This window comes from Mauremys mutica, chromosome 8 (assembly GCF_020497125.1).
Source record: "Mauremys mutica isolate MM-2020 ecotype Southern chromosome 8, ASM2049712v1, whole genome shotgun sequence".
NCBI lineage: Eukaryota > Metazoa > Chordata > Testudines > Geoemydidae > Mauremys > Mauremys mutica.
In genome coordinates, this window is record NC_059079.1 from 53,361,921 (window position 1) to 53,379,269 (window position 17,349).

The following is a 17,349-nucleotide window of genomic DNA, read 5'->3' on the forward strand; positions in this document are numbered from 1 at the left end:
CAGGACCCCACTTGATACGCAGAGGGACAGTTTGCCCACGTGCCCTTAATAATATCTCTTTGAAAAACTGCCAACTTTCTTGAACTGTTTTTTCCTCTTAGACTTACTTCCCATGGGATCTTACCTACCTACTCCCAGAGTTTGCTGAAGTCTGCCTTCTTAAAATCCATTATCTTTATTGTGCTGCTTTCCCTCCTACCATTCCTTAGAATCATGAACTCTACCATTTCATTACTACTTTCACCTAAGCTGCCTTCCACTTTCAAATTCTTAACCAGTTCCTCCCTATTTGTTGAAATGTTACAGGATTTTTCAGGCTGAAAAGCATTCTATATCTGCAAGGTTTCTAAAAACTTCCGTATTTAGTTATTCTCATCATTTTTCCTTAGCTGCCTTTTTCTAGGCTGTCTCAGTATTGTGTCCTTTGCTATTTACAATAACAGATAATGTATTTGTTGTATAACACGTGTAATAAGTGTGTATCAGAGCATTTCTGTATTATACCATATGCAAAACATACTCCTAAATAAACACAGCCAATATATAATGTTATCACAGCGGAAAGTAATTTTCAGGATGAATTCAAGTGAAAATCACTTTTGCATCTGTATCTGTTAGATATCAGAACAGACTCAACCAATTCCAGGAATTTCCCATCTGGTGGCTGGACTCACTGTCTGGGTGCCTTACATATTATTTCAGCTGAGATTTGAATCAATATCCTTATGGTATATAGCCAGCAGGTTTATCAGGTGACTCCAGAAATTAATCCTCACTCTGGCTGAGCAAGTAGGATCTTGTGCTGTTGTTGTTCCATCTGGAAGTCACTCTCTGAAAACCTTACAGTCTTAACACAGCTTTACTAATTAAGGTTTCATAATGTAATTGATTTTCCAGATCGATAACCATATAGAGAATATGACCTACCATAAACTTGCAAATTGTATTCTTTCTTTGTGTTTCCAGCTATGTTTGAAGCCAGACACATATAGGATGCAGCATCAGATTTTTCAGCAATTGAAATCTGCAACTGTCTGCCTCCAGACAGCACTCTGACTCTTCCTGTAGGGTCAGCCGGCAATGGAGAACCTGCAAGAGATATTCTTTCAGATAAAAACACAGAGAATGATAATGAGGTTGTTCAGTAAATTCCACCAGCTCTTTTTAGAAAAATCTGAGCCCAGAGTTGCCACTCATAAAAATAAAGAAGTTGCTTAGACCCAAATTTTCAAACTTGGATGCCTAACTTTGGATGCTTATCTCTGATTTGTGCATTTGAAAATCATACATTTGTTTATGGAGGAGATTTTTGAAGGTGCTGCAAAGTGTGAGCTCTGGGTACTCAGAAAATGAAGCTGCCACTTTCAAATGTTTTTCTCAATGTTGAAATTTTTTTATTTAATTTTAGGCACCTGAGTGTGAAAATTTAGGCCTTAATATACAGTAATAAGACTACTTGTATTTGCCTTTTTAGCTTCTATAAGATGACAAAACGACTAAATGATAACACATCATAATAAGGATTTGCCACAATTGAATCTTGTATGAAAATTCTACTAAGTAAAAGTAGTGTTTTATAACAAACATTTCTTTTCCTGCAATTCCTACAAATTCAGTTAGGTTCAGGCATTCAGATACCACAAAGAACAGCGCCCTAAAAAGAACATAGATATACAGATAAATAGATAAGACAGGGGGGAAAGGCACGTCTAGACTTAACACTGGGACTGATTAAGAATATAGGAATTACCATATTGGAACAATGATTCTATCTTGTCTGATATCCTGTCTCCAACTGGTTAATGCTTAAGGGTAGTGAGGAAAAATTCAAAATGCACCTAACTGTGCAATATTAAATCATAAGGGGGACATATGCTGGTGATCAGTTTATACCCTGAAGCACAAGGATTTACAGATCCCTCTCAATATTGATCTGGGTAAAGGAAAGTTCAGTAAATCACAAATGGCAATAACTGTACCTAGATACTATTGTCATCATGCTGAGGCTGGGCATGTAAACAGAGCCTAAGGAAATCCCACTGAAATTAGCACTGAATTTCAATGGCATTTAAGCACCTTAATTTCCTTAGGGTCCTATGAAAATTCCTCCCAAAGTGTTTGAGGGGAAAAATGGTGAAAATTGCAAGAAGAAAATTAACCGTTTCTTTTGTAATTATTGACAATGGTAACTCACTGTTCTTTTTCCAGGTAAGGCTTGGTGGTGGAATACCACTGGATTCACATACCAAACTGATAAGGCTTCCTTCAATTACTGCCAGTTGGGAGAGTTCATGTGAGCCATAAATACTTGGTGGCACTGAAAACAAATACCAAAAAATGCACTCAGTGAACCAGAATGAGACCTGCTAACACTGGGATAATGTCAGACCTGGTAAAAGCAAATGGAACACCACTGTGCATTGAGCAGGACACAGGTACTGCATCCACTGCCTGGAGGAGTACCCTTTTGTGGGGTACATCATACTCCCTCTGGGTGACTGGCTCCCTCCTCCAGGGGAATCAGAGCAGTTCCTGCCCACTGCTGAGCACATACCCTGCAATTCTGACTGGCTCTCATGCAGGTTGCACAAAAAGAGGCTCCTGTGCCTTTACCTACCTTACAGACCTGCCAGGCAGAATCTGACCCTGAATGATTGCCCAACTCATTATCTTAGCTTATGAACCTTTTGATACTGTAAGTCTGCAAGCTACTCAGCCCCTTTTAAAATTCAACCACAGCCAAGATCTTGATTACTTCCCATGGCCACAAAGTCCTTGATTGTCTGCATGCTTCCCAAAGAAGGATTTCCTTTTGCTGGGTCTAATATTGAGTGTCCCCCTGTTCAGTTATTATGCAATAGGAAAGGAAGCACAGAAAAGAAGGGCCAATCCATTTTCACTCTGATCTTCAACAGTTTTTAATATTTTGGGTCAGTTCCCAAAGAAGAGATAATGGCCTGCTTGGAGCTGGGGAGGCAACTTTCCTTAACATGCAATAGTAAATCCTTGAAAATCGACCAGGAGAAGTAGTGGATACCTCAGGCTGAAGTGGGAGAAGGGACTCTCACTAGTGAATGGATTATCCAACACATTTCTACCAGATGAAAATAGGAAAGCATTTCTGTCTGACACTCTAGCCCTCTGATTCCCATAATTTTTTATTAAGCAGAAACAGATGCATGAGTTTCAACACTGGCAACTGTAAAGCTTTATACAGTATTATACTGGTTTCAAGATCTGGTTTCATTTGTTCTGCTTCAAACCATTAAGCTTATGCCAGTCTCCAAGGAGACAAATATTATCTTTAGTACACAGGCTGTGTTCTGACAGTTTCTGCAATTGGAGTTAGCTCTGGGGATCTCACTAGTACTCAGAACATAATCAGACAGACACATTTCCTGTATTTACCACTCAAAAATATGGCAAGCACCATTTCTGCTCCTAGTGAGTAAACAAAGGATTTCATTCTAAACAGTTAACCACAGATGGCTTTTACAGGCAACTTTTGGTTTCCATTAACTTTTTCCAGTCAATGCTGCTAACGAACACAAAATTATTTCTTCTTTCAAAATGGTATTAAAATGCTCTCTGTGCACAAAAGGGCAAATCCAGCTCCCTCTGCTGATGCCAGAGAAGAATCTTTTGCAACAGTGAGTCTGCTGTAAAATTGGAGTTGGATGTAGGGTGACCAGATAGCAAGTGTGAAAAATTGGGATGAGGGTGGGGGGTAATAGGAGCCCATATAAAAAAATGCCCCAATTATCAGGACTGTCTCTATAAAATGGGGATATCTGGTCACCCTATTTGGATGTAAGGTGGGAGATGCAGGGAGTGGATGTGTTGCTCATGAAAAGTGTGTGGAGACAGAAGTTTTCTATTTATTTACAAACTAGGTACATCCTAGGCATCGTCCACATTGTAATACAGCCCCCAACCACCACATAAATGCCAGTCTAAATTAAGATTTTACATTATCTGTTTTTCAAATAAATCCTGATTTATGAGGGTTCAGGAAAATATAATATTTACCTAGAGTATCATGCTTTATACATAGAGCCAGATTTAAAAAACCTGGCCTCCCTTTTGATGACTGCATTTAAGAGGGAACAATAATTGCACCTAACTTTGCAGGTCGCTAACAGGAAGCCAAAAATTAGGCTCAAAATATGTGCACTGGATACATATATCACCAGAATAAAGGAATTATTTAGTTTTGTTAAGGTTATTTTTTTGTTGTTCATAATGGGTGAAATTCAGCCAGTATCAATGACCAGCACAAGGCATATATGCCCTTCTTAGTCCCACTTTACACTCTATTTTGAGGATTTATGTGAACTTAAATGGTTCCTGGGCCTTGTCCTGGCCCCCTGCACTGAGGTGATTTTCACCTAAACAGGACAGTTTTCAGACCTTTATAATAAATCAGAATCAGCAGTCCAATTGTCTCTAAGCCAAGTCATTTATCACATTAAAATCCCATGGTTTAGGATTCCATTCATGTTTCACTCACTTGGCATTGTTTTATATAAATATACTAAAAAGTAGTAATCAGTCATACTAATCACTGATTGACTGATACCAGAAAATTGCAATCAGATAACTGTTTCTGACTGGTGACAGAATAAACTGATAATGATTTTTTTTAAGTATATTTACGGTCAGAAAATGACTATGCTAAAATAGCACCTTCTCACTCAACATATCTGCAACGTGTGATTTCTGATTCATATCTGTCTACTAGCATGACCTATTTTTTTTTTACTACAGCTTTTGTTATTATTTACAACTGTTAAACTGTGCAGAGTAAATATAACTGAGAGAGAGTAATCTGGATTCTCAGACTGCAAAATTGCACACCCCAAAAACTCAGAAATTATGTGGGTTTAATCCATATGACATTGGAGTAAACCAATTGGTTAGTTATATATCTAACTACCCATAGTGGATATGTACAGTTTATGCATGCAAATCTGAGATTGTGGGGTGTCTAAACATTTGATTACATTATTTAGAAGCCAAATTGACGTCGTACTGAAAATGTGGCCTAATATTTTTATGTGGGCAAAACTGTGCTTTTGCTCTCTTCACTCCATGTATCATAATGCATAGGTATACATTTTAGGTTTGCCTGAAAGTAACATTTGGGTAGTCTCATGTTAATTTCTAAGCTCCTTGTGAAACACTAAGCATGGCTTATTTATATAGGCAGCAGAGGATCAACCTCAGAAATGAACTACATATGAACTACACAGTGCGCTCCAGCATTATGCTTCACAGCTTTACTAGAGTTTTGTCCCCAGGCTTGGTATAGTATTATAGACTTACCCCAAACATTGACATTATAATTCTTTTCTGTTTTCCCAGCAACATTTGTGGCTTCACAAGTGTAACGTCCAGTGTCTTGAACCTGAGCTTCTTCAATCTAGAAATAAAATTAAACCTTTTGACTCTCATTTTGATGAGTAGGTTGTTATTTTGTGTATAGACTATTATGTATTAAATGTTATTAGGATGAAGTTGTTTATTTTCACAGCAGTCAATCTAAAACTTTAAACATAAATTTAGTAAGGACGATACACTGTCCTAAAAACCCAGGAATATGTGCTCCCCATAGCACTCATCCATTATTCATGTTAGTATCAATGGGACTAATGCTGTAAAGATCTCCTCTCAAGTAGCTGGTAGCCTGGAAAAAGAATAGTGCCTTCATGATTGATAAGTGGCCGAGGAAGTAAGCGCTACAGGAGTCTCAGAAGTGAGCTTTACCTTCAATACACTTCCATCTTCAGAGATGCTGAGGCCTGGTTTCTTCAGCAAAGGTCGGCCATCTTTGAGCCAAGTCAGCATGGGTGGGGGAATGGCATTGCTCTGGCAGCGCAGCTCCACTGCTTGGCTGATGAGCACAGACACATTCTGTTCTTCTCCCATAATGTTTGGTGGAACTAAAACAACACATAAAACAAAGAATAAACCCCCTGGCCAACACATACTTTCACAGGACACACTGAGGAGTTAGTACACCCACCTAACAAAAATAAGACAGCAGTTATCAGCCAGTTTGGCACATTGTGTGTGGAATGAAACAGCTGGTTTACGATCACGTATCAGAGATACTGTCCCAATTGTGTACAAAGAGTTCTCACCACGAGAGAGATGTTAGTGAAATTCTGAGTGGAAAGAAATGGTGAAATTCTGCTTGCAGGGAGATGAAGATATAAACTAAGGCTATGTCTTCACTATGGACCTTACAGCAGCACGGCTGTACCTCTGCAGCTGTGCTGTTATAATGTCTCCTGTGTAGCCGCTCTATGCCAGTGGGAGAGAGCTCTCCTGCCAGCATAATTAAACTATCCACAGCAAGAGGTGGTAACTATGTCAGCGGGAGGCACTCTCCTGCCGACATAGCACTGTCCACACCGGCGCTTTTGTCGGTGAAACTTATGTTGGTTGGAGTGCATTTTTTTCACACTTCTGACCAACAGAAGTTTTGCCGACAAAAGTGCTAGTGTAGACAAAGCCTAAGGCAAGTAGGCAAATAGTTAATAATATAATTTAGCAAATGAAAACCACAGAAAAGTTTTTAAGTCCCAGACTGAAAAGTCAGAATACATTTAGAACCATGGAACAACTATGGTTCAAAGGGTCGAATAAGGAGCAATGAGATGAGGAAAGAGAAGACAGACTTAACCTGCTTCTTGCAGTGCCGTGATGACTAATGTTGAAACTATCTCATGTTAGGTTCCTTAAGGAACCATTAATGGAAATCAGCAACAGAAAGTTGTTGAGGAACGCTATGGCCCAACTTCATTTTAAATCATCTGCTACACTTTCTGGTCTTTGGGAAGTGAGAGGAGAATTTTGCCCAGAGCGGGCTGAATGTTTATGGTTCCAGCCAAATGAACGATAATTAATAATTTAATCATCATTAGTTCATAATCTACCATTCCACAGTTATCCTCTGTTTGTTATGTATGGTATTTGCTAGCTAGTTATTACATTTGCTGAGAACAAACACTATAATTAAATGCGTGTAACAGCTTCTGTGACAATTCCCACCTCCCTCTACCCCACCATTTTCACACATGTATAATAACTTCCTGGAAAATAATCCCCTCTACACAGAGAAAACTTTTTGGAAGTCTGAAAGCTCATCAGCTATTTTGGAATGGTAGAAGAGTAAAAAAACATGCACACTTTTCCTCATTTTAAAAATGGGAAAAAAGTCATTGTCGTCGTTCCTCCCACCCCTGCCCCGCGCGCCCACCACCAGCACCACTGGTTACTAAAAAGCAACTGTCTTAGCACTTGACATTTAAGTAATACTCACTGAGGAATACATCCAGGACCAAGTCTGAAAAGAGATTTAGATTTTAATTGGGGGACAAATCCTGCAGATCCTTACTTACAGGAATAGATCTTATTCATGTGAGATACTCTTGTGAGTAAAAGCAGCAAAGAGTCCTGTGGCATCTTATAGACTAACAGACGTATTGGAGCATGAGCTTTCGTGGGTGAAAGCTCATGCTCCAATACGTCTGTTAGTCTATAAGCTGCCACAGGACTCTTTGCTGCTTTTACAGATCCAGACTAACACAGCTACACCTCTGATTCTTGTGAGTAAGGATTTGGAGAAGGCCCGCATTGGCCTGCTAAACCCCGGGTTGTGAGTTCAATCCTTAAGGGGGCCACTTAGGGATCTGGGGCAAAAATCAGTACTTGGTCCTGCTAGTGAAGGCAGGGGACTGGATTCGATGACCTTTCAGGGTCCCTTCCAGTTCTATGAGATAGGTATATCTCCATATATTTTTAATGATTGAAAACTGGCTACTGTGAGTGCACACCTGGTTAAGTCTGAATATTTGCCCTTGCACAGATGCACAGTACCCGTATGGGTTCTTTCATACGTGTGTGCTTATCCATAGTAGGCTGAGATTTTCAGACCTACTTGAGAGGGATCAGACAGAACTGGGCTTCCAAAAGCCGTAGGCAGCTTTGAAAGTGTCAGCTGTGCATCAGAAAGTAAAATTCTTGATAAAATCTTGAAATGATATAAAAAGTTAAGACAGCTTAACTGCATCGGTATTCTTCAGTCCATAAAAAGCAACATAGTGTGCTGTTTCAACCCTTCTTTCCTTTCCTGCTATATTTTTAAAAGGAGGCAAATTAAATATAAAAACTTTATTAATACAACATTAAGCTGCAGTCAAAAATATAATAAATCAAGAACTGAAAAAAGTTGAGGTCCTAACAACAACATTTGCTTGGCTACATTGCACATGTCTAATGGGGTTTTTATTTCTGCTCTGTACCACACATCTGCAATATGACATAAAAGGGTGCTGCAATTTCCTTTTATTTTTAACTGTGCAACCTTAACATTCCCAAAATATGGGGGAGAGAAAAAGGAAACACTAGGATTGTCTGTGAGAAATATCTAAAATGACCCAAAGAAGAGCACTGTGTAGCTCGAAAGCACGTCTCTTTCATCAGCATAAGTTGGTCCAATAAAAGGTATTACCTCTTCCACTTTAGGAGAAATGCCACAAACCTTCTTCAAAACAAAGATGTTTTCTTAATTAGTGCATATGAGATTAAAACTGCCCCAAGGTAGTACTCAATACACCAGCAATACAGCTCTCAAAATATCATGAGAAAAAAAACCCATAATATAGCCTTGCTTTTCTTAACACAGGAAGTACTAAACAGAACAGCTGATATCGCAGCTTGGAAATAATTTAGGGGGAAAGTCTGGTCTCTGTGGATAAGAAACATAATAACTGTAAAAAAATCTGTTTATCTTACTTTCTTTGTAGAATTTACAAAAGGCCTAGATTCTTCACGACAGTTTGTGGAACTAAACATTGAAAGCTGACCTGTTACTGCAGAAAGCTAATTTATTTCCAAATATTTTTCACCAATTACTTCTCCTTTCAGCTACGTGACTTGAACTATGTTCAAAAGGAAACTGCATCACAAAACTGAGAAGCAGGGACTAAAAAAACAGAGAATCTGTTTCTGAAGGAACAAAGGATTAAAATGAATCTAATTATTTTACAGGATATGTTAACAAACTTGTTCGAACTCCTAGTTTGGCCAAGTATGTATCAAGTCCCTAACCATCTCGGCCCCACTAACATTCCAAAGTATTCTCTCCTTCTCATTTCTTAATTACTCTACCTACTGGAGTTAAGTATTAACAATAATATTACTTTTTGGTGACAGCCTTCAAAGCTACTCAAGACTGCCATGCAGCTGAGTTTAATCCAGACCAGCCTCTATTTCAATGCTCTTTTTAAGCATGCATCACTACAAGTGCATAGAACCCTCTGTCACAGCTGGTGAAATCTCTCACCTTTGCTGTAACCTCAGAGAGGACAAGTACATCCAGTAATGGGTTGTGGAGACCCTTAGAGAAGGTCCCACCAGCTCAAGACTGAGAAACATTGGCGGGGAAGTGTGGAGGAAGCTCACACTGCCCTGCCTCTGCTATACTTGTCTTGTAGATACACAGAGGAATATACCGGTATTCCTTCTCAGCATCTGGTCTCTTTCCTAGTTTACATTCGATTAGGCCCAGCCTTCCTTAAAGTAGCTCTAAGAGTTGAACCCTTGTTATGGATAAAAACCAGTTTGGGCATCAATTTCAATGTTCATACTAAAGCAAGCTGTCAGAATGCTCACCGTAAACTCTGAGATCAATATCCCTTTGTTTCTCCCCAGCAGCATTCACTGCAACACAGACATACTTTCCTGTGTCACTGATCTGAGCGCTAGTCAGTGCCAAGACACGACCCCCAGAGAGAACCTGTAAAAGAAAGGTTGAAAGAACACGTTCATTATACACTTCTTAGTTTCTCTAGTAATATACTGCAGTATAACAGAGTTCGAACCATTATCTTTCATTTTGAAGCGGAAAAAAAAATGCTCCTATTACATCTCTTTTCCCTTTCCCCTGTGTTTCTCCCAATTCAGATCCTGCAAAGACTGAAGCACATGCTTAACTTTATGCAGGCCCCAACTGGACTATTTGTATTCGTAAGTCTTTTCAGGGTCTGGGCTTTAGCCTCTCACTCTCGGCTTCACACCTATTTTGCCTCCCTCTCTGCTTGGAACAATCTCCATTTTCTACCACATTCCCTCTCTCCCCTCTTTCAAATCTCTCCTTAAAATCTACTTCTTCCAGGAATCATCCTATCTTCTCTTCTCCAACTACCCAGACTGCTTTTTCCCCAGCTATTATTTTGTGTCTTATCTTAGCTATCTCAATGAGAATCCTTCCTTAGCACATACTTGTAACTTGCAATTTTACTGTATGGTGCTATATACATTATTTTTATTAATAACAATGCTACTAGTTATTAGGGTGACCAGATGTCCCGATTTTATAGGGACAGTCCCAATTTTGGGGTCTTTTTCTTATATAGGCTCCTATTACCCCCCAGCCCCGTCCCGATTTTTCACATTTGTTGTTTGGTCACCCTACTAGTTATCATCATGGCATTGTATCCATGGTTAACATTTCCCTGAATTCCTTTAATGGACATTTTTGTTTGCATTTACTACTGCTGAAAAAGTGCTAGGTTGACAGCCTCTATTTATCCACAGGACAGGTTTTCAGTGCAAACTTCCCCAAATTGCCCGACCATTGTGGCTCAGTCTTGATCTCAGTGAATCACCTCACATTTTCAGCACAATTTAATTTCCTTTTTCATTCATTCCTTGGGATCGCTGAGAAGTGTCAATTTTAGCGGTATGAACTCTTGACTGAGAGCACCAATCAATTTCATAAAGGTCACAGTGAGCAATCTTCATACTTATGGTTACTACCAACATAGGTAGTTGCATCCGACGAAGTGGGTATTCACCCACGAAAGCTCATGTTGCAAAATGACTGTTAGTCTATAAGGTGCCACAGGATTCTTTGCTGCTTTTACAGATCCAGACTAACATGGCTACTCCTCTGATACCTACCAACATAGGCTAGATTTGAACCAGTAACCTTGAGAGGAAAGGCACAACATGCCTCACGCAAAACCCTGTAAAAATCCAGTTCCATTAAAAGGAAGTAGTTTTAAGTACCCATGTCAAGATACCAAAAAACCCACAAGTACGAAGGTTTGCATCAGTTACCTGGAGTCCATCAGAAAAGCTGGAAACAGGGCTACCATCTTTCAGCCAAGTCAGAATGGGTGTAGGGATACCTCTGGCTTCACATTCCAACCTCACTAGATTATTAACGACTACGGCCACCATCTCATTCCTGCCAGAAATTGATGGGGGGACTGAAAAACAGAACAAACTTGAAATAGCTATGGAGGAATATAAATCAGAACAAAATTAAATGGGCCACTTATTTTTGGAAAGAGTTTTTCTTCCTGCAACTGCAAGGCAGTACATGGTTTGTCATTTGTCCACACTGTGCCAAAACGTGCTCTCTTTACTTACATAAGTAGTCAGATAACTTCAGTGGAACTACTCGTGTGAGTATGATGAGCAGGATTGGGCCCATAGCCCAGAGGGCAGCCATGAAAACCAGAAATTATAACATAGAATCTGAAAATGTTCTCTCAAATGTTTACAAAAATGTTTAAAGCAAAAAATGTAATCTAAATCTAATGAAGCAAATGCATATGCAATATAGTAAATGAACCTTGTGAAATTGACATGCAAATTTACAGGTCCAGGCGCCTACAAAATCTACCTGCCCATTTTTTACATGATAATGAAAAACATCTTAACTACTCATCATAAATTACTTGCTTCAGGTAAGTGGCCGAGTAGAATTTTGCAGGGCTGCATTTAAAGGGACACTTGCTTGAATTTTTAAATGAATTACTTTGGCCATCCTAGTGTTCCTTTCCTTTATGTTTGCTTTCCACAAACATTCAAGTGAATGAAATTTTATATTCTACAAATATTTGTATCAGTGCAATTCAAAGTCAAATGGATGAGTATTTGCAGAAATAGAATTTCAATGTGCATGTGGGAAATGTCTGACTCATCTAGTCAGGAAATTAGAACAGTATCATTTGACATATCTTACCAATTACAACCAAGCAACATAGCTTAAATATTCAGTATCTGTAATAACAATTTAATTTTTGCAGTGAACCTTTCATGATTAACATAGAAAGAAGAAAATGTCATGATCTACTCACAGATGTTCTATGTATAGAAAAAGAGGGTATGTTAATCAGATTAATTATTCATGGCAAACTAGTTGCTCAATTATGGTAATGAGTGAACAATTTCTGGTAAACCATGATGCAGACTATTCATTCTGCCTTATAAATAAGCTCTAGTAGAACCAGAAATTCTGGAAGATAAGCAGTTATATACACTTTGCCATAACAAGCATCCATTGTTCTTTGATAATTGCAAATGTTTTATAATGGTGAGAAACAACTACAAACATCTTCAGACAATGAAATCATATGAATATACTTTATTTGAATTCAAAAGATTTGGCACCTACAAATAGTTCTATAACTCCTTTCAATGTTAAGATTGTAGTATTGTTTTCTAAACAATGAGAACGCAATGATAATTTATGCTGTAGCTACTGTAACCAAAATACTGTATTTACAACAGAATTTGAATAAAATGAGATATTAATGGGATGAGAAATATACTCATACACTACAGTGATGGGCATGATATAAGAATCAAGATAAGATAAATATATGTTCATTAAACTCAATATAACTTCTCCTGTGTTCTGCCATGAATCCTTTAGAGTCCATTATCTCCTCATTGTGAATAACTTCCACTTTAAACTGAATGAAATATTGAGAAATAATTTACACATGATGACCGTACTTATGTAGGGTAAAAGAATAGCATTATGATCTCATGCTTCACAGAGTAAACTGATCACTGCATAGGTCAGAACGGATTCTCTTCCCAGAGCCATTAGGTACACACTGAACTGGCTACGTGCATTAGGAACGGTTTCATCTTTCTTTGATGCAATCAGTACTGGGTGACATGTTTTGATCTGGAATGGCAAACAAATCCTGTGGCTCTAATCTAGCTGGCTAACCCAAAGGGTATTAAACTGAACTGAAACTCCATCATCCATAAAAAGAAGCCCATGTGTTTAGGAGTTATTTTTTAATTTTTAGCTTCGAATAGAAATAATGACCTTGGCACCAAACATTTCCTGGGAATTAATAATTGTGTGGGGTTAATTGCCTTTGGCTGTGTTTTGGGCCATCAAATTCTCTCAGATGGTCATTAATACCAAGGAAAGGCACTGCCCAAGGTCATTATTGGTTAATTAACATTAAAAGGAATTACATACTGTTTGTGCGTCTCAGTGGAATAATACAACCCTGACACCATTGTGCCAAATTCTGGCATCAGCTTAGCAAGGAAGGCTCCCACTGAAATATGTTGTGTGTGCACAAATTCTGAAGGCAAAATTTGGCTTAGAGCTATGGACTAGCATGCAAGGCCCACTGAAATCAGTGAAAAATCTCCAACTGACTGAGGGGTTTTGATCAGGTTTTTAGTGACTATAAAGATTCACAATTTCATTTAATTGTATACAACCAAATACAATTTCCTCTAAAACCTCTGAACTATGAATCAGCTTCTGTTTTCTTTCTATTGTATAATTACCTGTTGTAGAGTTCAAAATGATCTACAACAAACAATACCCCATATCTTTTCAAACTGCTGAAGCTGCAACATTTAAGTCTCTGACAGATTTGGCTAAACTGCTCTCTCCTATCAAAATTGACAAAGGGTTTGGCTACACTTGCAGCTGTACAGCGCTGGGAGTTAAAGCTGTCTTCGTACAGCTTTGTAGGGAAAGCGCTGTAGCGTGACCACACTGACAGCTACCAGCGCTGCAGTGTGGCCACATTTGCAGCGGTGTTGGGAGTGGTGCATTATGGGCAGCTATCCCAGCATTCAAGTGGCTGCAATGTGCTTTTCAAAAGAGAGGGGTGGGGTGGAGTGTGACAGGGAGCGTGGGGGAGACAGAAGAGAGAGTGGATTTTTGGAGCTGACACCGTGTCAGCTCCCTGCTTTGCAAGTTCTAAGGACTTGAAGATACACAGCACCAACCTTCAATCATTTTAAAAGTTTCGACCCCTTCCCCCACCCCTCTCTCATTCACTAAATGCAAATAGCCTTCAGACCAGATAAGCAGCTGCTCCAAAACGGATCCCCCTGCCCCCTTCCGGGCTGCTTCTCTCCTCAAGCAAACATTCCAAAGGGATCCCTCTGCCTGCCTCTGCTCGAGCAAACAGTAGCTGTGTTTGTTTTTTAGATAAGCAGCTCCGGGAGCCCGAGTTCACAACAAAACAAAGAGAGGCATCACAACAAAACAAAGAGTATTATCTTTACTTAAAAAGCATTATGGGAAGGTTCCAGAGGTCAGTTACAGCGTAGTAAGATTAATCACTGTTTACACTGGCACCCCAGCGCTGCAAGAGCAGCGCTATAGTCGTTATTCTTCAGGCCGAGGTGGAGTACAGCCAGCGCTGCAGCCAGGGAGATACAGCGCTGTATGTGCCTTGCCAGTGTGGACAGGGAGTAAGTTACAGCACTGTAAAGCCATCACCAGCGCTGTAACTCTCAAGTGTAGCCAAGCCCATACATCTTCAATTGAGTTTTCCCATGTCAATGCTCTAAAGGAAAGAAATGTGTCCTTCGTATTCTCCACAACTCCTCTCAGAAAATGATTAGTGATAGGAAGGAGCATATTAAGTATGTGTAATAAAACTGGAAAAGAGCAGGCAAAATGCACATAGATGATTTTCCTCAAGCTGTTTTTATGATATGCAACACTTACCATGAACTTGCAGGTTGTAAAAGAGCTCAGCTGTTCCTGCTGTATTGACAGCCACACATTTATAAATGCCAGTGTCAGAGATCTGGGCACTGTCAAGCTGAACAATTTGCCCCCTGTTTAAGAACGTGACACTTGCAGCACTAGTGAGTGGATGACTGTCTTTGTACCATGTGATAGCTGCAATGTGAAATAAGAGAGAGGGAAAAGTTACTGACTGTACCCTTATAACTGGTAGTAACAAAGCTAGCTCTAAGCAACTGTAGAAAGATACTTTCCAAATTATCTTAAAACTTTCAGTCTCTGTTCAAATGCTGGTTAAATGTTTCTAAAAGCTAACTAAAAATAAATCAATATTTAAACTACAGTAATAATAAAGTTATAACAATAGTAGTGATAACTACTAACTTTTTTGTAAAGTACTGCATAGACCTATGACATTCAGTAACAAAAACAACAACTATAATTTTATATGTATATAGATACTTCCATGCCAAAGCAATTTATCACTTAATAAACTGTTATATTAAGCATGTATATAGGGGCCACTTCATCTACTACTAAACTGAAATACAACTGTTTAAAAATACACTGCAACATGACAACACTTCAATGCAGAAAATCCCAAATACTATATTAAACTGAAACTCATGTGGAAGCTTACAGAGGCAGAATACACTAATCCTAACAGGAATTTGACTAGGGTGGTGGAATTAGAGTGTTTGGGGATTATAACAGACCATAACTGTTGAGGACCTTTACTTTGCATCTCCGTCACAAGATGGCCCTTCCATCAGCTCAGTTCTCACTAACACCTTGCTGGGACACTGGTTCCATGCTTACTCAGATGAAAGTTTTACCTATTGAATCACTCTTACAATACCTAAATTTTCTATGAAAGTCTCCCATCCAAGAAATACATTGGCCTGACTCTGATTAACTTGTGAGAACTGCATGCTGATCACAACACAAGGTAGTGTGACTGCACGCAACACCCTATTTTTTTCAGTCATGTCAAACAAGGAGATTTGTTGTTGCTTTTCAAGGCCATACCTTCCCATCATTTAGCACAAAGAATTCTCATGGAACTGAACAGGAGTTTGGGATTAAGAATTATGGTGAGATATGGTAAAGTGGCATTCTAGCACAATAGTGTAGCAATTAAACGTTTTTTGTATTTCAAGGACCTTTGATGCTCCTTCACAATGTTATACAGAGTTGAAAACCCAGCACAGTAATTGGGCAAAATGCTCTGCCTTTTACTCCATGAAGAAGGGAGTGAGATTTTCCTTGGTGCTTCTATTCCCTAATCTAAATAGTGATATACTAGATTATTCATTGGGTTGTTTTTTTTTGGAGGGTGGGAGGATTGTTTTTGTTTTGTTGTTAATTTGTTTTAGGTTTTTTTGGGGGGTGGGGTTAAGTTGATCCAAGTGGAATTTTTGCTCTGCACTGAAAATTCATTTAGACAGCTTGTAACACATGGCACTATATCATAAGTAGAAGAGCTGGTAGAATTCTATGAATTTAACCATTTTAAAAAAATAATCATCATTAGGTTTGAAGAAACAGTGCTGAGGAAAAATGAGTGCATGCCAAGTGGGCGTACAATGCTACCCTTTGGAACTGTTGATATCTTACATCTAACTTTCTACAGGTGTAAATGACTACACAAGGATGGCAGGCACTGGAAAATCAGATCCAAAAGGTACAAAGTTCAGTTTGGATGCTCATTTGAACTTTAGTCAAATCTTGTTTCTAGAAACTGGGCTATAAACTAAATAAAAATAAACCCTCTTGCAGAATTTCAGTATTTCCTGAGTTTAACTGGGCAGCAAATGCTACAAGAACAACCTCTCTCACATTATTGTAGTTCTTTCACTTCCTGACACAAGCAGGAAGTTCTCAGAAATACAGATTACAGAAAGGAAAAAAATGCACACTTCTCAAACCTTAAAAGAGGTTCAAAGTGGGAAAGAATCCAAACCAAAATCCTAGATCTAAAAACATTCAAACAATGGGGTGTTTGAAATCCAGCTTCTTGAGCTTGTCTTTCTGGTTTGTTTCAGCTCAAGTTTTAGGTAAAGATTATTGTATCTGAAGGGATTCATCTGTCCTAATTATGAGCCAAATATTGAGGTCCTTACTCAAGCAAATTCCCATTGGAGTCAATGAGTGTTTGGCTAAGAAAAATAATGAGGAAGGATTTAGCACCATAAGAATAAATGTGAATTAAATTATGACTAGATATAGAAGGCCAAATTTTCAAAGGCCGGCATTGAAGGTACAGTTCCAAAAACATATGCATAACCTACCACCATCTCAGCAGGCCAATCAGGAAACAAACTTTAAGGTTTTCCACGTACACTAGGGGCCAGATGCAAAGTCCACTGAAGAGTATGGAAAGACCCAGTGGATTACAGTGGGTTTTTGGATGGGGTCCTCAGTGTTGGCCCATTTTTTGCAGGCATACTCATTACACTGGGCTTTGTAAATTTGACCCACACTATGCAGTATTAACCTGATAAGATTAAGTGAGTGGATTTGTT

General features: G+C 38.9%; 1 protein-coding gene across 1 annotated transcript in view; it reads right to left on the reverse strand.

The window, feature by feature from the left end:
- HMCN1 (hemicentin 1) overlaps positions 1-17,349 on the reverse strand; it is a 319,979-nt gene that overhangs the window by 116,319 nt on the left and 186,311 nt on the right. Inside the window, exons 38-44 of the mRNA XM_045027042.1 lie at positions 14,804-14,980; positions 11,131-11,282; positions 9,682-9,805; positions 5,767-5,942; positions 5,326-5,422; positions 2,195-2,317; positions 928-1,089 (exon numbers count right to left, since the gene is read on the reverse strand). Of these exons, the coding sequence (XP_044882977.1) occupies positions 928-1,089; positions 2,195-2,317; positions 5,326-5,422; positions 5,767-5,942; positions 9,682-9,805; positions 11,131-11,282; positions 14,804-14,980 (1,011 nt within the window). The remainder of the gene's footprint in view (positions 1-927; positions 1,090-2,194; positions 2,318-5,325; positions 5,423-5,766; positions 5,943-9,681; positions 9,806-11,130; positions 11,283-14,803; positions 14,981-17,349) is intronic.